The sequence below is a fragment of the Thamnophis sirtalis genome, unplaced genomic scaffold (assembly GCF_051295495.1).
Source record: "Thamnophis sirtalis isolate CommonGarterSnake01/CBP01778 unplaced genomic scaffold, rThaSir2_p1.2 scaffold_3, whole genome shotgun sequence".
Classification (NCBI taxonomy): domain Eukaryota; kingdom Metazoa; phylum Chordata; class Lepidosauria; order Squamata; family Natricidae; genus Thamnophis; species Thamnophis sirtalis.
The window spans coordinates 46581944-46607871 of NW_028261383.1; the positions used below are offsets into that span (position 1 = coordinate 46581944).

The following is a 25928-nucleotide window of genomic DNA, read 5'->3' on the forward strand; positions in this document are numbered from 1 at the left end:
CAATGTTCTAGGGTCATGTGATAGCCTTTTGCCCCCTTCCCAGGGGACTTCTGATAAGAAAAGTCAATGAGGGAAGCCAAATTCACTTAATCACATGATTCCCTTGACAACTGCAACATGTCAGCCCTGGAAGCCATCTTTTTCATTGGAGCTTCAGGGCTGCCACATTTAGTGCCTGGGGAAATGGGAGAGGGGATTGCACAGAGTGGAGAAGGATTAGCCATAACAACATTCCTTTCTATGGGAGTCAAGGGCATTCGGCCTGCGCCTGGATGGGACTGACTTGGGGTTAGCAATAGCAATAGCAGTTAGACTTATATACCGCTTCATAGGGTTTTCAGCCCTCTTCTAAGCGGTTTACAGAGTCAGCATATCGCCCCCACAGTCTGGGTCCTCATTTCACCCACCTCGGAAGGATAGAAGGCTGAGTCAACCTTGAGCCAGTGAGATTAGAACCGCTGAACTGCAGATAACAGTCAGCTGAAGTGGCCTGCAGTACTGCAACCTAACCACTGCGCCACCTCGGCAGGGGTGGCTGGGTTGTCTCCAGTTGGGATGGTGAATTGATTGGATCATGTGATGGACTTGTGGATGCAGGGGATGTATCTAGGACTTTCTTTTGGGTGGGGAAAACCCGAAACTCTCAGATTTGGGTTCCCAGATATGCCAATATGGCATCTCTAATAAAATGGAACCAAGCCTTGGAGTCTTCTTTTGTTGTGGGTGTTACCTGGAACTCTAACACAACAATTCCCTTAACAACTATCAAAAAATTGGAGAATGACTCATTTTTTTTAAAAAAAATCCTTGTTTCGCAACAGAAATTCTGGTCCCAATTGTGGACTATCTGTATTAGGACCAGCAGAAAATTGCAAAACATCAAGTAGGAGTTTGAAAAACTCAGAGGTCTCCTCGATCTGAATGATAGTCAACATAGGGTACGGAGAAATGAGGATACATGTTTGGAGAAACTTTGGGGCTGGGTATTATTACACCCGAACAAACTCTGCATTTATAGCAGTCTCTCAGTCTGCAGATTGGCATTGCAGGTGTTGGAAGAAATGTCCTTCCTGTTACAGTTCCAAGTGGGGAGAAAGACACTGGAAACTTGGAAGCTGTTTGGAAAGATCATTTATTGATGATGGACAGAACCACGTGGTTTGAGGTCCTGGGGAAAAAGGGGATCTCATGCCTTGAAGCTCATGAAGAAAAAGGGCAGAGATGCTGAGAGTCCCTGGGTTTTATGCCTTCTCTAGGCTCCACCTTAAAATTTCCTGTATCCCATTGGCTATGAGACTCCCAGGGGGTGGGGTGGGGTGGAGTCTTAGCTAACTTTGTAGGCTGTCTGTGTTCCAGACTTGGGTGATCTCCCCAGGTGCCATGTGGTGAGTTCTGTTACTAGATAGGTAGAGTGCTAATCCTATCATGTCCTAATCCCATCACCCTGGAGCTGAAAGTGTTAGATCTTTGTTATGTAGAGTAGACTTATTCAGGCCTTAATGGTTCATTAACAAAGGTGGGGGTGGCTAAGTTTCTGCCTCCCTTTTAGGGGAAATATCCTTCCCTTTTAATATTTCCTAAAATATTTCATTTTTCTAGGAGAAGGCTGGGTGCTAACTTCCTACACAGGAACACCCCGTTTTCAGTGCATATGCCAGATTCTTAGGGTGAAGAAAGAGTTCTTATGGGAAACAGGTATAACTGCAAAGGCTCACTGAGAATTCCAGGGTTCAGAACATGCCAGAAAATGGCCTCTTAGAATCGGTGCTCTTGCTATCGTAGCTTTGTTGCCTTGGTGGGGCACTATATGACATTTTCAATCACCCACGAGGAGAGCAAACTTCTTCCATACTGTCCTGAATCAATGGCATTGAGAGAAATCTGAAACTAGAAACGTGCCCTGACATGCCTGCCAGCATAAAAGCAGCCTGGGGAGATCTCCAGAGAGCAATTGAGCCAGCTGCACTTAGACACTGAAGAAGCATTTGACACGTTATGCAGACATATAGGCACACCCTAAGCGCTAGAGACACTAATACCCATTCTTCCCTATGTTATTTGGAAGCCTGATTATATCTCACCTTGTTGACCCCGGTTATAGCTCTCAGTCTTCTTTAACGGAGCTTGTTTTGCAAGTCGTATTGTTATTTTTCAAATGTAGCATGAATAATTCGGATGTATTTTCCTTTTCAGCTTGCAATGGTTATAATTGAAAAGATCTTTCTCCTTCTCCCTCTTCCTTTCCCAACTCTTTTCCATTTTATTTTTTTTTTGGAGCTCAGAATATGACACAGAGGCTCGATCTGCTACACACAGCCTTGCCTTTACTGCTTTCAGAAAGTGCTGATGTATAAGACAAGTGGGCAAAACGAACCCTTCAAAGTGCTACTCTGAGCTAATTTGCAGCTGCAGGTAACAGCCATGTGTATGTCTAGTGGGATCCCAGGAAGATGAGTTTCCTCTGCTTTGTGTTTTCCCTGGAAGTTAAAATTGGCAACCACAACTTCAAAGCAGGTGTGAAAGCAACCACTATGGTATATGTGCTAAGAATGTATTTTACTGTTCTCAAAGAGATTAAAAAATAGGTCAGTTAACAATCTAAATAGTTCAGCTTATTTAAAATTTCCTGAATGCACCAACCAGCATTTGGAAGACACAACAAAGGCTCCTCAATCTCACAACTCAACATGGACAAACTCAACCATAATCACAAGTGGGAAATTTTGAGCATCCTAGACCAAGCTAAATCTAAAACCTCTAGGAGATTCCTGGAAGCTTGGCATTTGGACAAATAATCCATGAATATGCCATAAATAAACCATAAAAATAAACCATATTTATCTGTCATTCAAAAGTAACAATTATAAAAAAAAGTTAAGAAAACAAAAAGATCAGAACATATTCTCTCTTACAGCCAACACCCTGATAAGCAAGTATTATCACCTGAGAAACAGGGAGAAAACAATACCCCAATCAAGAAACTATCAAGAAGAAAACCACACTCCTACTAAAACTGGCAGGGCAAGCTACTGTTCATAAACAAGGAGAAAATCCCACACTCATTGGCACTGATAATGTTCCCTAGTTGGGTAATGAAACATTTGCAAGCAAATAACCATGATCAGAGAGTACCAAGGATCCCATAGTTCAAGTCTGGGATATGTGTGTTCTCTTGTATTGGATACACTTTTATTTTGGGAAAAAAGAAGAGATGTGCATTTCATCCTGGATTTAAAGAGGTGGAATAACACTCTTATTACCTGTTTGGCAAGAAAACACTGATTGGCTTTAGTTCTTTGTGCTCAGTTATTGATCACAAAGGACTGGTTGATGAGGAGATCTTTATTAGCTCACAAGTATATATAGTTGGAAGGTAGTCAAACCAACCTAGATCAGCCTTGAATGCATTTTAGTGGAAGTGCCATCAATGTAACCCCAAGTCATTTTTATGATTCTTGCACACACCCCTTCCAGCCCTAGATCCCACCACTGAGATTTGGTGCCAAATTACCCAATTACAACAAAGCAATTTCCTTTTGCTTTTTGGCAGGAAAGAATGACAATGAAGAATAGGGTAGTATTTGACAGGCTTAGCAGAGCTACTAGTATATAAAATAGCCCTCTGAACAAAGGAATGAAAATTTTAGTTGTGTTCCCTTTGGAGATATTAGCATGCCACTGTCTTACCTCCTTCATTTCTCAGTGCTAATTGATATCTCTGAAACTTAGCAAAGAAGATTATTGGCATAATGATAATTGTAGCTGTTTATTAATTGATCTGGCAAGTGGGATAATTTGCATGTTAAAAAGGAAAGGAACATTGTGAAAATCTAAATCTACCATTCCTGAATCATCTATTCTAGAGAAACCCCCTGATATGGAGAAGGGGTGCAAGGGACGAACATGTTGGTGGCTTAAAGCCGGTGTGAAGGTTACTGTAGATTTGAATTTGTGGTGCATTTTGTAGCTTGTTGTATTGCTACTGAAATAGTGTATGCCTTTACGCCAAGACCTTGCATGTAGCAGAAAACATTCTATTCTATTCTATTCCATTCCATTCTTCCATTCCATTTCATTCCTGCTTTTAAACTGTTGGCCTGAAATAAATGTAACAATGCAAAAATTGTTCATCAAAGAAAGCCCTCATGGTAGAGTATGATCAGAGTGGAAGAGGGAAGATGCTTGGTCTTATTCCCCCCTCCCAAAAAAAGATGTCCACACACACTGTACTGGTGAGACTACACTTAGAATACTGGATCCAGTTCTGGTCACCATGATACAGAAAGTATTTTGAGACCCTAGAAAAAATGTAGAGAAGAGCAACAAAAATGGTAAGGAGTCTGGAGAATAAACCATATGATGAATGATTGAGGGAACTAGTATGTCTAGTTTAACAAAGAGGAGGATTGGGGTGGTATGATAGGAGTTTTTCAGTACTTGAGGGGTTTGTCACAGAGAAGGTGTTGATGTATTTCCCAAGCACCTGAGAGTAGGAGAAGAAGAACAGACAGAACATCATTGAAGAGAAATCCAACCAAGTACTAAGGAAAATTTTCCTGACAGTGAGAATAATTAATCAGTGGAACACCATAACTCTGAAAGTTGTGGGTACTCATTGAAGGTTTTCAAGAAGAGTTTGGACAGCCATTGATCCAGAATGGTATAGGGTATCCTGCTTGAGCAGGAGGTTAGAATAGAAGAACTCCAAGATCCCTTCCAACCCTATTATTCTATGTACTATGTCCTTCATTATTTCAAGATTAAAATACAATAACATGTCTTGCAAAATTAACCAGTGTTTTCTCTCATTGATCCAAACAAGAGAGATGTTTACAAGTTTTAGCAAGTTTTTCCATTCAATGGGAAATAAATCACAGTTCACTCTGGCTGGCTTATGTTCATTTTGTAAAAAAAACACACAACAGCATTTAGCGTAAGTACTAAGTGCAAAGTCCTCTCTCTGTCTCTCTCCCTCTCTCCCTCTCTCTCTCTGTCCCCCTGTCTCTCCTTCTGTCTCTGTCTCTGTCTGTCTCTCTGCCTCTGCCTCTCTCTCTCCTCTACAGAACCCTTTTCGAAGCAACCACACCTAGTAAACATTATCCACACCTAAGCTGCAACACACTTTGACTACTGAAATATCCTGTAAACAGAGATACCCTTGAAATATATTCTGAATCTGCAAATGATGAAGCATGTGCTAGCTAGGCTACTTATGGGGATCATGTGATGTTTCTTCTGAAAGATCAGAACTAGCTTCTAGTGGCCTTCAGAATATTGGTATTGACCCATCAGCTAACATAGCACTCAATGAAAACTTCTCCAAGATCAGGAAGGGCTTCTGTTGTTTTCAGAATATTGGTATTGACCCATAAAGCTCTTAATACCTTTGGGATTAGCCATCCATAGATCTGCCTTTCCTATTATGAATTTTCCTGGATACTAAAATCAGCAGGAGAAGAGGCCTTCATTTCAAAAGTGAAGATCACCTTTCAATTGGGAACTTGTCTGTGCAGTATGCAGGAAAGGTTGCCTGGCTCCTAGGTTGTGGGAGATCTTATGTGGTTATATCTATGTTTTATTTTAATTCTGATATTAGAAGTTAATGTGGTTTTAATTTATATTTTGTGTTTCTTTTCATTTGGATTGTTAAAATTTGTAAGTTGGATGTCTTTGTCATTGCTCCAAACTTGGTGCTTAAAACAGAAATACAGGGTAAAAATTCAATAAGGGAAAAAGAAAAAAAATGAATCAGTTTTGGGAGCCCATAAATGTCAATAGTCTTGTTTATGATTAATAACTTAATTGTGAACATTCACATCTGCATGAAAGGTGTGTGTGTGTGTGTGTGTGTGTGTGTTTATGTATAAGAGAGAGAGATTCAGAGCATTATCCTTTGACTGCCAATATTTATTTTGGATATCCAGTTTAATATAACAGTATCCCACAGATTAGGCCTCCTCCGAATTCCATCTGCCAGCCAATGCCGGCTTTCGACCACCCGGAGGAGGTCCTTCTCTGTGGCTGCTCTGGCCCTTTGGAATGATCTCCCCGTGGAGATTCGGACCCTCGCCACCCTTCAGGCCTTCCATATAGCCGTTAAGTCCTGGCTGTCCCAGCAGGCTTGGGGGTCTTGAGTTCCACCCCTTCTCGAATTTGGTTGTGCTTGTTGTCTTTTTAAATTGTTTTGTCTTGTTCTCTTGTTTTTGTCTTACTTTTTGTATTTGTTCCCCTCCCCTTGGCTTTTGTTCAGCTGCCCTGAGTCCCTCTGGGAATAGGGCGGCATACAAATTGAATAAATCCAATCCAATAGTTCCAAAAAAATTATGTGAGCACCTTCTAGAGATTTTTGGGTGTACTTATTTTTAAATAATGAAGGGCTTGGTTATTGACATACCTGCACAAAGCTAAAATTGCCAACATTTACACTGACCAGTTTTTAATCATTTGTAATCATTTAATCATTTGTAATCATGTAGCCATTTGGGGGACAAGGTGGAAGGTGGCCAGTGTGAAGAAAAAGAGGGCTGGTACCTGGATCTGGTTATTGTGTCAACTTATAAAGTCAGAGAGTTACTGGTTTCATTTAGCCACGTTCCTTTGATTGGATGCACCAAAGCCTCTCACTTTCCCTCTGATGAAGTGGAAATAACACCACAATCATCCTTCTGTCTCTCTGCAAAGTGGCACAGGACCCCTGGTGATATGAAGGAAGGGGGTGTTGTGTATTTCTCCCGGGGGGGGGGAGATAGGTAGCCACCCTCAAATGCCAAGCGTGCTCTCTAGGGAAAAAGCTGAGGACTCCGTTTTGCACACTCCTTTCCCCGATGACTAATTGGGTTACCTCTCTTTTCCCCCCTCCCTCCCCCCCCCCCACTTTCCCTCGTTGCCTGGTCACATTTCGAACTGCCGAGGCTTTCCTGCCCATGCTCAGCCTGCTTCCCCTGGGTTTCCCCCTCCCTTCTCTCTGATGCTGCGGGGAGGAGGGAGAACCCCCTGGCTGCTGGCTGGCTGGCTGGCTGGTTGGCACACACCGAGTGGCAGAAATGCTCAACCCTGCCTGTCTTTAAAAGGCAGCTTCGGCGGGTGTGGGAAGGCAGGAGAGTTGAGTAGGTGAGGCAATTGGGGGCTGCTGGTTACCGTCAGGGCAGGTCGTGTCCCTTTAAGAGAGGCGAGACTTTCAACCGAACCGGGGATATATAATAAAACAGACGATCGGCACCGGGTATTGCCAAGCTGAGCTTTAGCCTAACGGTACATCTATCTATCTGCTTTCACTCCGGCGCGGAGTACCTTGGAGAGCGAAGGCTTTGAGCGAGCCGGTCTGTCATTCCACAGCCACCGAAGTGTCCGGGAAGCCACGCATTATCTCCAGATCGCTCCAAAAGATCTCCTCAAGCAGAAGGGCGACGCTCGGGAGATTGATTTAAAGGTGAAATGACGGGGGGTTTCCGTCCCACCAACCTTGGCTACTTTTACGACCGCCTGTGAGAGACCGGGAGCAGAGAAGAGCCAGCTTGGATGTCTCTCTAACAGTTGGACGGAGGAGCCCGGCCAGCGAGACCGTGGTGGGGCGGCGGAAAGAGAGAGAGAGAAAGAGAGAGGGAAAGAGAGAGAGAGGCGCCGACCAGCCCATCCGAGACGCCTGGGGTTGCCTTTGGTCTTCAGGAGAAGACATCCCGACGGAGGAGAGAGAGAGAGAAAAGACCATTCTTTTGCTTGCCCCGGAGGGCCGAAGTGGATTTCTATCGCCCCCCACTCCTTCCACCCCGACACTGTGGTCCATCCAAATGGATTTGAAAAAGTGTTAACATCTTTCCAATGTATGCGCCCAGAGCGCTCTGCTTTGGCTTGCAGTACTCAGGTAAGGCAGCCTTTCCGAGACTTCAGAGGCAGCCGAGCGCAAGCCGGGGAGTGGGAGGGAAAGCTTCCTCCGCCCCGTAGCTTGCCAGGGTTTCGGTGGGGTTAGAAGAAAACAAGAATCCGGCAGGTTTTTGGGAGGAGCAGAGGGTGGGAGGAGGCGAAGCATTGCTCAGGAAAGGCGAAGAACGGGGGCGATTTCCAGAAAATAAAAGTTCATTCAAATTATGACTCCCCCCCCTCTCATCTCAAGATGAAAGGCTGAAATTGGAGGCACATAAAAAGGACAGGGATTTAAAATAATGTCTTCCTTGCGGTTGAAAGATTATACTAAGGTGAGGGAGGGGTTCGTAAGCTCTTTATTATGTTCCTCTGACCACCTCTTTTTCCTTCTTCTTTTGCTCACTGCTTAGTTGATGAATAATAGTAATAATAATAATAAAGTTCAAGTTGAATTAGAGCACTTGACGATGAAAGTCTCAGCTGAGGCTCATCCTTTTCTTCTTTAATGTTTGTTGATGTCATAAGTGAACCCCTCCCTTGCAAAGCGGGGAGGGGGAGGAGGAGGAAGACTGCTCTCTAAATCGATCTGGTTCTGCATGGGTTTAGGATGTATGAGGACTGTAGGATCGCAGGCTGCTTTGTTCTGGGTGTGGGGTGGGGGAGTAAAGAAGGAAGCAGAGAGAGAGAGAGGGACTTTCATTTGGAGTGAAGTGAAAGTCAGAGAGAAAGAAAAAAAGAAAGGAAGAGTAAGAGCTGTGAAGCTATGAAGTAAACTGCTGTTTACTTGGGCAAGTATCTTAGATAAGGCAGAGAAGGTGATTTAAATGGCAGCTGCTGGAGGCAATCCTTTCTTACCATTTTGCAACATTCAGCGTCTCCTTTAAAAAGTTCGACTTGATCTGTCCTCTTTCCGACCAACAGCCTTTTACAGATATCACTGTTAGGCGATGCTTAAAAATAATTGCAAAAAGAGTTACATCTCGGCTTGACATTGACACGCTGCAGTGGATCAGATCTTTTCCGCTTAACCAAAACAGAAGGGAGATTCTTTCTCCCCCCCCCCCCCCCATCACCACTCCTTTCTCATTTTTAGCCTTAGTCTTAACTGCCTCCAAATTAACCCTGAGAATCGAAGGAGGTTTCTTGGAGTCTGGAAGTCTTTTCTCACCCTCGCCTTCAAAATAAACCCCGATACTCTGCTGATTGGGCTATTAGAAAGAAAATGCCATCCTGCCATTGGCTGAGGAAGGACTGTGCCTGTGGTTTGATTAATTTGGCAATGTGAAAAGCAACAGAAGGAGTTGCTCCAAACGCTGGACAGTGCACAGAATAGCCAACACTTGGCAGGCATCAAAAGCATTGCAGAGAGGCTGTGAACTTTATGCATACACACACACACACACACACACACACACACACACACACACACACACAGAGAGAGAGAGAGACTTTCACATAGAGGTCATCTGAACCATACAATCATTGATACAACAGAAATGAAATGACATACCAGGCCCTGACAAAGAAGGATCTTCCATTTTTGGGGGGTGGGGGGTGGGGTGGGATAAGTGTGTCTTCCCAATGTTCATTCAGACTAATGTTCTTTTCTATTAGTTGTCCAAGGGCAGACAAATGAGTTTTTTTGTTAGGTGAATTTAGATAAAATACAAGGTTGTAGAAAGGTGGCAGCTTTGCTTTGCTTTTTTTTTTTTAATGGGGGAAGGAAGCATATGTTTCTGAGAAACCGTTCCTCTGCTTGGCAGACCAGATGATAATAAAAATTTAATGGCTTGAGAGTTGAGCCTGATGCAGTTAAGTATGATACTGAATGGTATCAGAATTCCCAGACTGGCCGGGGAGATTATAAGCAAAAACTTTCAGCCGTACAGCCAGTATTTTTATGAAGCTTTGAGATGGTACTTTGATGTATGTAAATGGAAGAGTTAGTGCTATAATAAGCAATCCTCAGTAGCAAGAAGGATACGTTGTAGGAGTGATGCTCCCGTTTCCTGTTCAACAGAATGTAACAGGGAGAAAATAGGCTCAAATGTGCCCCTTGTGCTTCTTCTTGCTGCTGTGTGGAATAACTCTTGAAAACGAGAGTTATCCTTTCAGACAGTTGACTGTCAACTATGCATAAACCAAAGGAAATGCTAGTGTCACTTATAGTGGACGACTGAAAACCCAGAGGTATAAACTACTGCAAAAGAATAAATGGCATGGTTTAAAATAAATAAATAAACAAACAGCAAAGCATGAATGTCTAATCTTCTGCCTTCAAATGTGCCCTCCGGAAGACCAGCACATTAGTGTGACTTTTGTAATTCAAGCCAAGCTCATCAAGCTGCAGCTTGGCTTCCACTAGCCCTGGGCTTCTTTTACAAATAAATTTCATTTATGCTCCTGAATTATTTAAAGTTGGTGTAGAAGCAGGTCTCAAGGTCTCTTGAATATGCTCTTTGATAGATGAAAGCCACAGCCCGGATAAAAGATGGGGAAGGACTAATAGACCTGAAAGGAACTAGAAGGCAATCCTGCTTGGTGGGAATGCTAACTCTTGCCTTTCCTTCCCTTCAGAGGATGGCCATGGTCTCTGCAATGTCCTGGGTCCTGTATTTGTGGATAAGTGCCTGTGCTGTACTGCTCTGTCAAGGCTCCCTTCAGCAAACCTTCCAGCAGCATCAGCATCTGCCCAGACCAGGTAAGATTATTCACAATGGATACTGCCAGAGATGCCAGAATAGGCCTGTGAGAATGGATTATGTGCAATCAGCTCACATTTAAAAATCTGATAATGTAGGCAACTCAATGTTTGCTTGTCTGGAAGGGAAGTACAACACTTGTTTAGGTTGTGTATTTGTGTTTTTCTCTTTCTCTCGCTCTCTGACTTCTTTTCCCCACTTTACATTGTGGGTAACTGTGGGTAACTCATACCGTTTCCAATTCAGTCTTTGCTTAATGCACTGGGATATATGTGGGGATGGATAGAAAATCAACCTTATTAAAACTCACAAGTTACAGAGCTTAAGGTAGAGATTTTATTGGCTGGGGAGTGGGCAACTGAGGCATTAGATTCATGTATTAAAAACAAAGGACCACTGCCTAAATTGTGGGTATGGGAAAGGTAGGAAAAACCAAGGAGAAAGCAATATCTTTCCCAGTGGGCATATTTTAACACCTTAGAGGACCTGTCAGAAAAAAAATCAGACAAAATATAAGCATATATTATACATGATATGCATATTCTTAGTCCTATTTGTATACCCATTGTACCATTTGGACTTACACTGTGGCAAGTGAGTCTATAGTTGCAGCTTTTGGCGATCCTTTGCTTTCATTCCCATGCTGTAAAAATATTTGTTCTCCCAAAATGATGGTACGGAGTGTGAACAGCAGTGACCCATTGCCTGAATTTGTCACAGATGGTGATTTATGGTCATTCAATGAGAAGTATTTCTAAAGATGCTTGGAGGTTGAAGGAAGGAAAAGGATATTTGTGTTGGAAATAGAAATTGATTAAGGTAAGATTGAGTTTAAGGCATTTCATTACAACACTATTCCTCAAGTGAGGATCAGGCTATGCAATATTTCAAGGCTGACGGTTTGTTTTGGACTTGCTTCATGGCTTATGATTCAGGAAATCATCAATCATAATGATCAATTATGAACTATAGAAGGCTACTCTATTGGAAATTTGGCTTTGGTTTAGGAAGACAAAATGATGGTGATGGGGTTTGTTTGTTTTGGGCTTTGTTGTTCCAAGATGAAATGATGTGAAACCATTCTAAAATGTACTCTCAAAGATCAGATCTAAATGTTTGAGAATGGATGGATGAAAGCATGGGTTCATACAATGTGGGCTGAGAAAATGATGTAGGATTCAACTTCAGACTTCACTGAATCTCTGATCCAAGATGGAATAGTCTGGTAAAGAGTGACTAACAATAATTAATAAGGACAATAGAAAAATGATCGATTGAAGACTTTTCCTAGATAACCCAAAAATGACAAGTTGCACTAAAGCACCCATTTTCTCTATTGAAACATTACTAGTACATCCATAATTTTAATAGATGAGAAAATAATAATGGATTGCATTTGATTATTCTGTTTTAACCTTTAAACATTGATTGTTTATGTACAACTTTCTTCCTTTAATGATTAAAATAACAATTATTAGAAGGTGAACTGTTTAGATGGAAGAACATCAAAAGAAGTATACCAAATGCCTAGAGATACAGAAAAGTGCTCTCTGTTATATGACATTGATGATGACACAATGGATTAGCAAGTCCATACATTTAAAAAAAAACAGTGAAAAGGAAAATGGGATCTCATTTTTGCACAATCGGGTAAAACAAGTGACATGATGAGACAGAGAGAGGGGAAAAAATGAGGGATAGATATTCCTGTGGCTTGGAGTATTTGCCTAAGCTTGAAAAATTGCCTCCTTTATTGAAGTAGAAGAGAATGGCATAGAATGCATACAGAATGTTGAAGAAATGGGAAATATGACATGCCTTTCGCAGGGGCTGTGATATAGATAGAGTGAAGATTTTACAACTGTCTCATCACCTGCTTAGGAACAGCAGAGCTGCTCCTCTTGTGAGAGTTCAAAGCAGTCAGCCTGCACCCTACATGAGTAAGATTGATGGTGTTCTGATCCAAGGCAACCAATTTCAGTCTCTCAAGAAATAATCCACTACTCTGACAGATGAGTGGAATTTGACAGAAATGCTCACGATGGTTTCACATTGCTACAAGTCTGCAGAGGGCAAGGCCCCAAGGAACCTCTAGAAAGATACAGCTGCACTTTTTTTTTGAGAAGGTTCTGTTGGCATAATGTGGAAATTGTGCACACAGACACATACACATTGATGATCTAACTGGATAATGCATATGGGAGATATACCCAGCAAAGAATGAAAATATGCTAATGATGAAAACGAACAGTGGTTTTTAACATATTCAGCTTGGTCTCCAAGCGTTTGCTATTTTTCAGACAGATATTATTAGGAATTCATCATTTACTCTGAGTTAGCCACTTTGACTTAGCCACTGTTTAAGGAAGATTGAAACACTGAAGCAAGGGGGTGGGGAGGAATTAAAAATCAGACCAGTTGGATAAATACATAATTTTTCTAATGTGGGACTGTTGTTTTATGACACTTCACTATTTTTAATAGAACAAAACCAGCCATAATTGATTGTCAACTATATCTCCTCCTCCATCATCATGAGCTACAACATTTCATTGCTAGTTTATAATCTTTGTCTGGGTCCCTAATTTATAAGAGGCAGGAGCCTTTCTAAACAATCAAATTTGGGAGTAGAACTATCAAAGCACAAAGAAATAGAAAAAGACAACTTGTCTTCTGCATCCTTGCCTCTGTAAATTAAAGACCAGTGTATAGCATGTTAAATATCCTCAAATGTAAACAACTTCTATTGTTCTTGAACTGAACTGCAAGTGGGATTCATAAACATGAGTTAACTGTTTGTTTGTTTTTTAAAAAAACAAACCCTGAAAGGTTAGTATAGCAAAATTGGAGCACAATGTTCAGTTGTTTTAATTAAATTGTATTGGCACAAGACATGTAGGGCAAGCTTGATAGTTTCTACTTCTGCTCTCAAAAAACAAGCTTAGATGAGGGATTTTCATGATGAAACACCTGCTGTTTCAATTCCATGGCTCCCCTGTAGTGGTTTTGTTTGTCCTCTTTAGCACCTGGCTTTCTGTTGGATCTATCCAACCTTTCTCTTCAATCCTGAATCCATTGAATTGGAAACAAAAAAGTACTTAAAGGGAATATAAAAAGAAGAAGAAATGGGAAGGGTCACCACAGGCCTCATTTTTTCTTGGTTTGCTTAGAAGGTGCTAGCTTCAAATATCTGTAATGCAGTTTTGATGTACAACATCTGCTGCAAAAAGTAGGAATTAATCTTTTTGCTTTCATTTTGTTACCAATGTGAAAACGACAACATGACAGTTAATTACTAGTCCCAGCACTTGCAGCCTTTTCTTGCAACGTACATTCACTCATGGGTACCTGACGTTTACCCATTTTGCTTGATTTTCTGAGTTCGCAGAACATACCGACATTCCAAGAAATCATACAAACTGCTTTCAGAATATACAGGCTTAGCTAAAATGTCTTTTTAGTGCCAAGTTAAAAAAAAAGTGGCTAGACTGGCTTCTTGTTTTAAAAGTAGGAGACTTCTATCACAGCTTCCCCTGTTCTACAAAATTCCTTAGGAATGTATGGAGATTCTCAGTCATCCAGATCGTGGTTGTCCCAAAGGAGAAACTTCTTCTGCTTTTCTTGGATGAGAAGCAAAACATCTTCAAAGAAAAATAAGAAACTCCAGTTGCATCTTGAAAAAGCACCTTTGGTACAAGGTGGCTATTATTATAAGGTTACTTCATTTGCAGAACAACACCTTGAGTATTTAGATCAGGGGTGTCAATTTAGATTTCTTCAAGTTCTCCTCCACGGTTCGGTCAGGGTGGGGGAAATGGAATGGGTGCCTCCTGCAGTATTTTGCTGGCCAAAATGGGCTGTGGGGGGCTCTGCACAGTCCTCCTCCAGCCTGTTTTGGCTGCCAGATGGTGCAGGAGGCTGTCCACGCCAAAAATGGGCCACCGGGGAAGGGACACACACACGCGCCCTCCCGCACATTATTTCAGCTGCCAGAGGCACTGCGTGCCAGTCCTTGGCTATTTCCAGGCCAGCCCCATGGGCCAGATTTAAACACCCCACAGGCCAGATCCCCTGACTTAGATACAATGGTTTGCTGTGCTTTTTTATGAATTGTAATGGTTCAAGGTTTGAGTTCTTTATTTGTCAGGCACACCTGAAATCTGCTACACTTGCTCTGGTAAGTGCAATAAAATGTCTGTTTTGGGGTAGGGATGTAAAACTGCACAAGGGGAGAACAACTATGGTCACCCAAAAGCCTTTTAATCTATACAGGGGGAACATACAGGAAATAGATGATGTCACCAATATCTGTGTAAAACAACAGAACAAGCCAGAATCAGCTATCCAAATATCCAAAAGCATTAGAAGCACAGAGGAAATTAGAAGTACAAGCACAAGGAATGTAAAGGAAAACATCAATCTACTAGTTACTGAATTAATAAACAAGAGCAGCCTTCTCCAAGCCAGAGCTTTCAAAATGTCCTGAAATATAATTCTCATTATCCATAGTTAACTTGGTAGGAGATAACAAGATTTGTAGTTCGGTACACGTGGATGCTAATATATTGTGGAATGCCAAGCTAGAAGAATAAATTACTTTTTAATTTTTCGCTTTAACCCCTGGTAGAATGAAAGAGCAACAGTGGAATAATTATAATAATTTACCTTAGAGTTGAGGATTGCTTTTTTACTTAAGGTTGTTAACCTTTTGGTTTCAAAATTATGGAGCAGGGAGAGGCAACAAGTAGATGGGATTGAGTTTTTCTATTAGAAACTTCACTGTACATAAGATATAATGAGGGAGACGTTTTCATTGCAGAGGAATTGGATGATAGGAATACTACTTCTAATTCTCTTTTTTTGGTACTCTCTGTTCACATTGCCCATTGTAGGGGGAATAAAACAGGGTGAAAAGATGGGCCTTTTTGGTACTCAACATGATGAGCTTGAATGAGCCTAGCATTTTAAAATTGTGATCCACTACATAGTATAAACTCACTGGAGAAGAGCCTAATGCTGGGAAAGATTGAGGGCAAAAGAAGAAGGAGACAACAAAGAATGGGTGGCTGGATGGAGTCACTGAAGCAGTTGGCATGAGTTTAATGGACTCCGGAGGATGGTAGAGGACGGGAAGGCCTGGAGGAACATTGTCCATGGGGTCACGATGGGTCGGACATAATTTCGCAACTAACAACAACAAACGTAGTATAAAACCCACAGCCAGGAGCATGAAACTCTCTTGTTCTTATTTGCTCATCTAGGAGAGGCAGCATTAATTTTACATCCATTTAGTGTGCATGCGGTTTGCACTTGACCTGAAAACTCGCAGAATATGAAAGTCTGCCCTAAAAGTGAAGGCCTTAAGTGCCCAGCTCATTCTTTCTGGTGCCTTGTCATGTGCAATGTGAGATGCCTTTTCTGGCCCTCTCCCACACTGACACATCATGCTTGGCTTTCTTCAAGTGCAAATTTGGAAGCCTGGGTGATTCAACCAGAGCCTTTCAGCACTCAGAGCCTGTTTGTGTATTTGCTGTCATTACTACAAGAAGGCATTGCTTTGATTCTTCAGGCCTCAGGAAAATTACAAACTGACAAATACATCCCTCAAAGGCGAGACCCGCATTCTCTGCTCGGGTTGTTTCAGATGCTTGCCTTTAATTATTAGCTTGTATAGACTTACCATGAGTGAAAAAGGTATCTTTTCCACTTAAGAATAAATGATTATTTTTGTCATTCCTCTTCTTGCTGTTGTAGCGAACAGATTTTTTTTTTTTAAAAAAAATACATTTTCATTTCTTGTCCATCACAAATCGCTAAGAACAAGGTTTTGCCTCTTCCTGGAATTTTTATTTTTATTTTTCACTAGCTTCAGAGCAGTGGTAAAAAAAAATTACTACCTGTTCTGTGGCATGGCTTGGGGAAGGATACTGCAAAATCCCCATTCTCTTCCCACTCCAGGGAAGGATACTGCAAAATCCCCATTCCCTCCCCACTCCTGGGAGGAAGGATATTGCAGAATCTCCATTCCGACCCCACTCTGGGGCCAGCCAGAGGAGGTATTTGCTGGTTCTCCGAACTACTCAAAATCTCTGCTACCATTTTTCCAGAACCTGTCAGAACCTGCTGAATTTCACCCCTGCTTCAGAGGCTCTAAACAGAGCTGTTCTGTATTGCTAAACTTTATTTAGGAATTAAATAATGTGTGGGGAACTCATCCTGTTTCTTTTGGGCAGGTAATTGCGGTTTGGAATACAGAATACATTGGTGTTATGATTTTTTCCCCCTAAAAAATAAATCTTGTCCTGTTGAAATTTTTTGGCTATTAATGGAGGTGAATTAAGTTACTAAGCAATAGAACAATTCATTGCAGTCCATGGACAAAGAAGTAGGTTGCATGATTTGGAATATTCCTTCTAAAATAAAAGGAAGAAGGAAGTATGTCCATTCATTCTCTATAAATGAATGTTTTATGTCTACCAAACAACATTCATGTGCTACTGACCTCCTTTTTCAGTCTTCTATTGTTGTAATATCTCTACCTCACTTCTTTCTCGTATTTGTAGCTTCTAAAGAGAGGAAATTGAAAATTTGCAGAGGCGTCTGCCTATCAGAAACAGCTCAGCAGCAATTGTAAACTCAGTTTTATTATATTGTCTCTAGAATCATACAATAAAGAAGGAGGTCTAACTGGAAATGTAACTGAATCCCAATACCAGGAGTTTAGGAATAGCTTTCCTAAAAGGTTAAAGATAAAATCATTTATACATTTGCACGGAAGTCCAATGAACATCGGTACGCTATATTCCTAATAACTCTTAATTAAGATAAGACTTTTATATTAAGGGAATCTCATCAACCTAATTAGATTCAATGTTCCCAAACTTAGAATAAACCTAGTGATGATACCAGGGGTGGGTTCCAGCTTCTGCTACTGCCAGTTCGCTCAGGGACCCGCTTTGGGCGCGCACATTTGCAGTAGTAAAAAAAAAAAAAAATCTGCACACACACAGAAGCAAAAAACAACCACCATAGGCACTGCCAATAGAACTGGTTTAGGGGCATGGCAGGCCAAATTACTACCTACTCCGCCGAACCAGTCTGAACCGGTCCAAACCGGTAGGAACCCACCTCTGGATGATACACTTCTCTCTTCCTCCCCATTCTTTCCATTAAATTTAACAGGGCAACTATAGTTTTAAAGCTTGTTGAAAATCCGAATCAAACTAGAATCAGGAAATTGTTTCTTCATACTGATACAAAATAGACAGGTCACACAATTATCTCTCTTTAGATTGATACACTATTATCTGTCTTTTATATGCAGATAAGAGCTGTAATTGTACAGAAACATTAACGGTTTAAACATGGGATACCTTTTAGAACTTGTAAAGGATTGGCACTTCAAATATTAATAAGTGTGTCAGATTACTATAATTATAGCAGACAGTATGATACACATAGGACAGGGGTCAAACTTGTGGTGTCACATCGTCACATGACGTATCACGACTTTCCCCCCTTTGCTAAACTGGGGGTGGGCGTGGCCAACATGTGATGCATCCGGCCTGCGAGCCACAAGCTTAACACCCCCTGACATAGGAGATCCCTCAAGGAAAGGGACTTACCTTCTCAAAGAACCCAAAGTACAGTCTTATATAGTGAAATTCTCTTATTCCTTCTGGGCCTGTATTAGTCTTACTTGAAGATAAAGTGGTTTCTGGATTTGCAAGTTGAGCTCAAAAGGAACTGCACAAGTTAATTATGCATAAAGGAGGGCCAGACCTTCATGCTCAACTCACAATATCAATAAGAGCTGTGTTGGCACAGTGCTTAGAATGCAGTATTGCAGGCTGACTGCCCACTGCCAGAAGTTCGATCCTGACCAGCTCAAGGTGGACTCAGCCTTCCATCCTTCCGAGGTCGGTAAAATGAAGACCCAGATTGTTGGGGGCAATAAGCCAACTCTGTCAACTGCTTAGCTGTAAAGTGCTGTAAAGTAGTATATGTCTAAGTGCTATTGCTATTGCTATTTAGAGTCAGCCCAAGGATATGATATCTAGGGCAAAACCTTCAGGAACTTTGAGAGTACAGTATGGGATCCACCCAAATTTAATTACCTTTGAAACAATTTTAGTTGTCTTCTGTTGCTAAAGCAAATCACCAGCATGCATGGGGAATTAGACAGCTTGCTCTGTTTAGATCACCATTCCTCCAGTCCTTAAATGCCTACTGAACCAAATGGAATCTTGTAATTGGCTCTAATTGTTTCTGCTGTAATGATGCAGATATCAATATATCAAGCTGTAAATTCCCCAGTTTTGTCCCCTTTAAATCCTTTTATGCTGTATTAGAATAGTTGTTCAGATTTTGTTCTGCAACAATAGTGTCAGGCCTGTAGCCATCTTTTCTTTTGGATCTTTGGCCTGCCACACTTTCTATTATTCTACTATGCATTTTATATTGTGGAAAAATGGTAGGGGGGGGATTGTACGGAGGTAGATGCTGTGTAGCCATAACAAAATTCTTTCTAGAATGCCAAGGTCATCCTTTGTCTTTGCACCATTGCACCTGGCTGGAACTGGAGGGATAGAACTGCCAGCATGGCAGTGGAATATTGGCTCATGTGATGGACTTGTGGGTGTGGGGGCAAGATCTTGAATTTTCAATTGGGTGGGGAAATTGGGAAGCCTTCAGATTCGGGTTTTCCCAGATGTGCCAACACGGCTCTCTTAATGCATTGGAACTTTGAGGAATGCTTTGCTTCAGACTCTGATTTACATTTGGATGCTATTTGGAACCCTGACAGATAGCTTGCTTTGTTGAATCATGTAGTGTACTCCACTCTTGCCTTGTTTAATTCTACTGCCTCTCCCCCCTTCCATTCAGTATTCTGTAGCTGCTAAACAGGATTTCTTTTACATTTATGCCTCCTCAGGGTGCTTTCTTGTTTCTGAGACTTAACAAGGTTTCTCCAATCATGATGACCCCACCTTCTTGAGTCTCAGTCACCCTTGGTCTGCACTGCTGTTATAACTCACTGTATAGGTGGAATCCCTGCCACAATGTCATCTCAGATCTGAAATTCATGATGGGATACTGATGGAGGAAAGGGAGAACAACGCATTTATGGACCACAGAAAAGTAAAATGTTGATTAAAAACTATTGATCAGCAATAAATGGAAGTACTAGGCCAGTGGTGGGTTCCGTATCCCATTGTAACTGGTACGGTTGCAACGTGACCCGGTGTCCACCACATGAATGTGCGCAGCGCACACGCATGTGCAGCACATGCACACATCCTTACCACATGTGATGCCTCCATGAGCCTCCGCAATGCTCCAGCTGCTCGGCGGAGCATCGCACAGGTGCCTTGTGCTCCATGCGCATGTGCGGAAGTGCCAAAGAGCTTAAATACAGGTAAGGAGCTCCAGGCAGGCACCGGTATGCCCGTACTGGGGCATACCGCCTGCAATCCACCACTGTACTGAGCTGACTATAATGTTTTGATACAATAGGATATCCCTGACTGCTGAAACCCTGACAGGTTTTGTTTTGTTTTTCACTATTTTTGAGAAGGGAACCATGTGAGAATTGTAATGGAAGGCCTAAAAGAGGGACAACCCTGGACAATCTTTCCACACTTTCTCCTCAAACCATAGTTCCACCCACATTTGTGTGATTTGCCCCATCTGCTTCATCTCCCTCAGCCTTCCAAAGATTTTAAAAGTTGGTTAGCAAATGCTCCCCACCCACCCTTGCACTTTAAGAGTAAAAAAAAAAAAAAGGGGGGGGGGCATTTTCAGAACATTTTTCAAGATGTTATTTATTTATTTGTTCCCTTCATATTTCAAGATGTTATTTATTTGTTTATTTCCAAAATGTATTAGTCATCGTATAGCTGCAGATTAATAAAATGTATTAATCATGCTTAGAGTGTAATAGCACTGGAAAGAGCCAAAATGCACATTAAAAACTGGGCAAAACAGTAAATTAAAGTAATGTATTGACAATTGTAGATGACATCGTAGAACAGATACCGAAATTTAAGATTCTAGTAGAAGAATAGAAGATGTTTCTGCCTGCTCTAAGAATGCATTTTTTCTAAAATGTTTCTTCATTTTCAGAAATAATATGATCTAATACAATTGTAGTTCTTTTTGAATATCACATTTGGCCATGCATGTTTTCTTTTTCATTATGTTTTTTTTAATTGGCTGATTGACAAGTTTCTACAGCATCTGTAAGTTTCCTAAAGATGTAACTTGGACATTTTTATACTCACTATTCATTAGATTCACATCCTGCCTTTCTTCTTAATAACTTGTGGACTTCAACTCCCAGAATTCCTGAGCCAGGGTGACTGACTCAAGAATTCTGGGAGTTAAAGTCCACAATTCATAAAAAGGCCATCATCGCCTTCCCCTGTTTTAGAATGTCAAGGCACAGTACTTTCCACTCTTTCCCCCTTTTTCTCCCTATAACAACAATCTTCTCTGGTAAATACATTTAAAATAGAACTGCCTTCAAATCAACCTGTGACCCTCCTAGATGGAGAATGAATGTGAACACGGTTCACGCTGGTTCTAATCCAACACTATTATCCATTACATTACACTGGGTGAGCAGATTTTTTTTACTGATAACAATCCAAGATTTTATAGGGCTTTCCTCTTTTCTCTTAGTTGTTACAGCAAATGTAAACTTTACAGAAAAATGGAATGAAATTATTTGTTTGAACAAATTAAAATTAGTACTTGACTCTCAGATACTTTCTGTTTAATTATTGTGGGTTTGATGTGGCTTTTCAGCAGGTTCATTTTCTGTACTTGTATTTCATTCTTGGAATTTATATTTGTTAGCCTCATTTGAATTCCGCATCTTAAAAATGTTGTCTGATGTAACCAGAGAAATTATTTGGGATAGTCCATTTGTCCACCTACTTATTCAATTCAGGTTTTGTCTATCTGAGTGGTCCTTTATCTCTCTTGTTTCATTAGAATGAATCTCATTTTGTTACAGGTTTTCTAGAATCTGTGACCTCAACAAATAGTGGAGTATCACTATATCTTACCCAGAGTGCAGTTTATACACTAATATCTGCACTTTTCCAAAAGTAGAAAAAATGGTATTAAGGAAAATTGTGCCTAAAATTGCATTGCATTAGAGGAAATTGCTTTGCAATATATGTATATTCAGAAAAAGTACATGTGTATGTTTTAAGGAGTATACATTACAAAAACCCTGCAAATAAAGAAACAGGAGGAAACCATTGGTGGGGCAATTTGAAATTGAATTTGGCAGAACTGTCCTTTTCTCTTAAGATGCTTGCGATAATATTATAAAACTTAATAGAAACTGATTTTGTGTTCTCTATAGGTATTTTTGTTGATTACAGGTGACACAAGTAATATTTATGTTGTAATAAGCATCTGAAAATGGGAAATTGAAATGTCATAGTTTTACCTCTTAACCAGTGGTCCACCCTCCAAAAAGTTCTGTTCTCAAATCTGTCTTTTTCTGTCCACTAATTCCACTGGTGGAATTAAATATTTTTTACTACGGGTTCTGTGGGCATGGCTTAGTGGGCGTGGCTTGGTGGGCATTGCAGGTAAAATCTCCCACCACACTCCAGAGGAAGGATACTGTAAAATCCCCATTTCTTCCTGATCAGCTGGGACTCGAATGTTGAGATTTGAGTAAGAGGATAAGGTCATAATCCATAGGTTGTTGAACTAGACAGAAAGGGGCTACATCTTGTCTACAAGTTGAAATCCCTGCTCAATTGCTGCATTTCAGCAATATAAACATAGACATGCCAGAAAGTGTAACCTTTCTCAAAATAAAACAAGGCTGTATTAGGTTTGGGGTTTGATATTGTATATGGGTGGTATTTAGAGGTTGCAGTGGCTCAGTGGCTAAGACACTGAACTTGTCAATTTGAAAGGTTGGTAGTTCGGCAGTTCGGTAGTTTGAATCCCTAGAGCCATGTAACAGAGTGCGCTCATGTTACTTGTCCCAGCTTCTGCCAACCTAGCAGTTCGAAAGCATGTAAAAAATGCAAGTAGATAAATAGAACCACTTTGGTGGGAAGATAATGGCATTCCATGCACCTTTGGCATTTAGTCATGCCGGCCATATGACCATATGACCATATGACTTTGGAGAGCACTGGTCCTTTGGCTTTGAAATGGAGATGAGCACTGCCCCCTAGAGTTGGGAACATCTAGCACATAGTATGTGAGAGGGGAACCTTTACCTTTATAGGTGGTACTTCTGCTTTTGGACTGATCTGAAGGAACTTGTCTAGGTGAACCACCTCTGGGGATACTAAAAAATAAATCCATTATTTAATTAATGACTGCTAACAAAATTGTATGTTTCTTGTCCAAACCAAGTTTTGTAGAATAAGGATAAAGAATGAAAAGAAGCTTTTGCCAGTTTGTTTATGTAGGTGCTTTGACAGTTCTACATAACTGTTCCCTTTGATGTAGAGATCACCTTAGCCATTGCATTTTGGAAATCTCAGGGAATGATGCTAACAGCCCTGAATTGAGAATTCAGCTCTCATTTCAAAGTTCCACATTGTCCTTTCCACCAGCAGGACCAAATAAAACTTGTATTGGGTATGAAGAAGGTGATGATGGTTGATGACAGTAAGATTAGCACCAAGAAGTGTGATGTGTCTTAGTTATTGATGAGAATAGAATAGAATAGAGTAGAGTAGAATAGAATAGAATAGAATAACAGAGTTGGAAGGGACCTTGGAGGTCTTCTAGTTCCAACCCCCTGCTTAGGCAGGAAACCACCGTACACCACTTCAGACAAATGCTTATCCAACATCTTCTTAAAAACTTCCAGTGTTGGAGCATTCACAACTTCTGGAGGCAAGTGGTTCCACTGATTAACTCTTCTAACTGTCTGGACATTTCTCCTCAGTTCTAAGTTTCTTCTCTCCTTGATTAGTTTCCACCCATTGCTTCTTGTCCAGGTGCTTTGGAGAATAGATTGAACCACTCTTCTTTATGGCAGCCCCTGAGATATTGGAATATTGCTGTCATATCACACCCTGATAGAGTATCTTTACCAGGGGTGGATTCCTGCCAGTTCTAACCTCTTCTATAGAAGAAGTTCCACAAATGTACAGTGCAATTTAGAACCGGTACCAGCTCCCTCCCCCAGCCCGTTCACACATCATCAAGATGAAGAGCGAGAGCAGGAATTCTGGGAGCTGAAGTCCACAAGTCTTAAAGCTGTCAAGTTTGAACACCTCTGGGGTTTTTTTTTTCTAAAGGGTTAGGGGTACAAGGGTCTTGTAACTTGACAGCTTTAAGACTTGCGTGCTTCAAATGCCAGAGTTTCTGAGCCAACATTTTGGTTGCTAAGCAAGAGCATTGTTAAGTGAGTTTCACCATACTTTACAAGTTGGCCACACCCACCCAGTCACACGGCTGGCAAGCCACTCCCACCCGGTCACGTGGCCGGCAAGCCACTCCCACAAAGCAGGCCACACCTACAGAAGAGGTTCTAAAATAATTTGAAACCCACCACTGGTCTTGACCTACTTCTGAGGAAACACATGGAAAAACCTGGTCCTTTAGATATCCTGAATGCCACCCATTTTGGCTTGCGTACGTAATAATTCTCACTTCAAATTGCTCATGTTATTAACCAGTCTTTCCGAGCTGTAGAATGTGTTGAATGATTTGGATAATCCCCAAGTTCTTCCTCAACTATAAAATGTGTTCTAATTAAGTTTTGAACAGCCAGGTGGAGCTGTGACTTTCAGCTCATTCCTATCAATTCACACTTTCCTATTGCCTCTGCAGTCACTTCAGACAAAGGATTTTAAAATGTGCTTTGTTTCCTTCATATGTTGGAACGCTGTCTTTTCTTGAGTAAGAATAATTACTGGTTCCAAGAAAATGCCCAAACAGATATTAATCCCAAAAGATGATCCATTAAAAAAAAGTCCTAAACATTGTTTAGATTTTTATTTTTTCTTTGTGTTTCTGACTTCTTTCCTGCCTATTCTCCCCAAATCATTTCTGTATTCTGTGAGGAATAGGAAGTAGATATGGATCAAATAAAAACTTACAATTAATTTTTAATGGATTAAAATGTTTTGATGAGATAGGGGCAAAATTTTATAAGGAGCTGAGTACACTTATGGAGTAAAAAAAATTAATGAACGCTACCATCTGTTTCTCCCTCAAAAACAATTAATGAATTCCTTTTAAAAAATAAACACGTACACATACAGTATACACCAGAGGCGGGTTACTAATTTTTTTACTATCGGTTCGGCCGCGCTCACACACGCACTCATACACAATGCTTCTGCTCATGTGGGTGGTGGGTGGAGCCTCCCGCTGCCGCTACTAGCAGTTCTGCTGATCTGGGTCAAACTGGCAGCAACCCACATCTGATATACACTCACACACGTTCCTGTCTTTTTAATTAAGTTATATCACAATAAATTGAAAATTTCACTTCAGTATTTTTCTTCACTGTGGTGAAATGTCCCCTGGATAAATATATATATATATATATCAAAGTTTAACATCATGCCAGATTTATTTGTTTTCCTTGCTTTATCAAAAGCATATTACTGTATAGAATTGAGCCTTCGTATTGCAATTGTATGTGGTGCAAAATAGACTTAAATGAGGGAGAAATTTCACATTTTTGTGGGAAGATCAGACTTCCTAATGGTGGTAGCATTAATACAGCGTATAGTTATTGGAGGGGAAAAAATAGGATGAATTATCTTATCATGATTCCTTATCTGATATGTAACTGAAATGTGTAAATCAGGGAGGCCGCAGACAATTGGTAAGCAGTACAAGGAAAGTGAGAATATCCAAATATTGGATATCTGATAAGTCACAAATGCAAGAATGCTTATCATCCACGAGAATTTCTCTGAAGTTCTCTTCCCTTCAGAAATAATTTCTTAACCACATTTGCTTTCATGCTTAAAACTAATAGGGAAAATGCCAGCGAATACCCGTCAGTATTTCTAACAGATCCATTGAATACCAAAGTGCTGTTAGAAATATTTCCAAGGATATCAAGGAGGTTTTCCCTCCCACTCCCCATTTTTCATCAAGAGACAGACTTTAAAAGATACATGGTTAGTGTTAAAGCTATGTGACATTGAAAAAGATCTCAGGAATCTGGGGGATAGATTAATGGCACGAACTAGAAAGAAGCCATATTCAAACAATCTACCTTCCTGTAGATGAGCAGTTTGTCATACTCAAAAAAGGAGCACATACACTTTCCCTCTGAATTCGTCGGGAATTCGATGTTCAAATTAAGAGACCAGGTCTAGGCTGAATCAACGGGAAGCTACTTCTCAGTCA

At 40.9% G+C, this 25928-nt stretch overlaps 1 protein-coding gene across 1 annotated transcript in view; it reads left to right on the forward strand.

Annotated features, from left to right (window-relative positions):
- Nucleotides 1–7074: 7074 nt before the first annotated feature.
- TAFA1 (TAFA chemokine like family member 1) overlaps nt 7075–25928 on the forward strand; it is a 449892-nt gene continuing 431038 nt past the window's right edge. The window contains exons 1-2 of the mRNA XM_087708855.1: nt 7075–7861; nt 10438–10561. Of these exons, the coding sequence (XP_087564981.1) occupies nt 7823–7861; nt 10438–10561 (163 nt within the window). The 5' untranslated portion in view covers nt 7075–7822. The remainder of the gene's footprint in view (nt 7862–10437; nt 10562–25928) is intronic.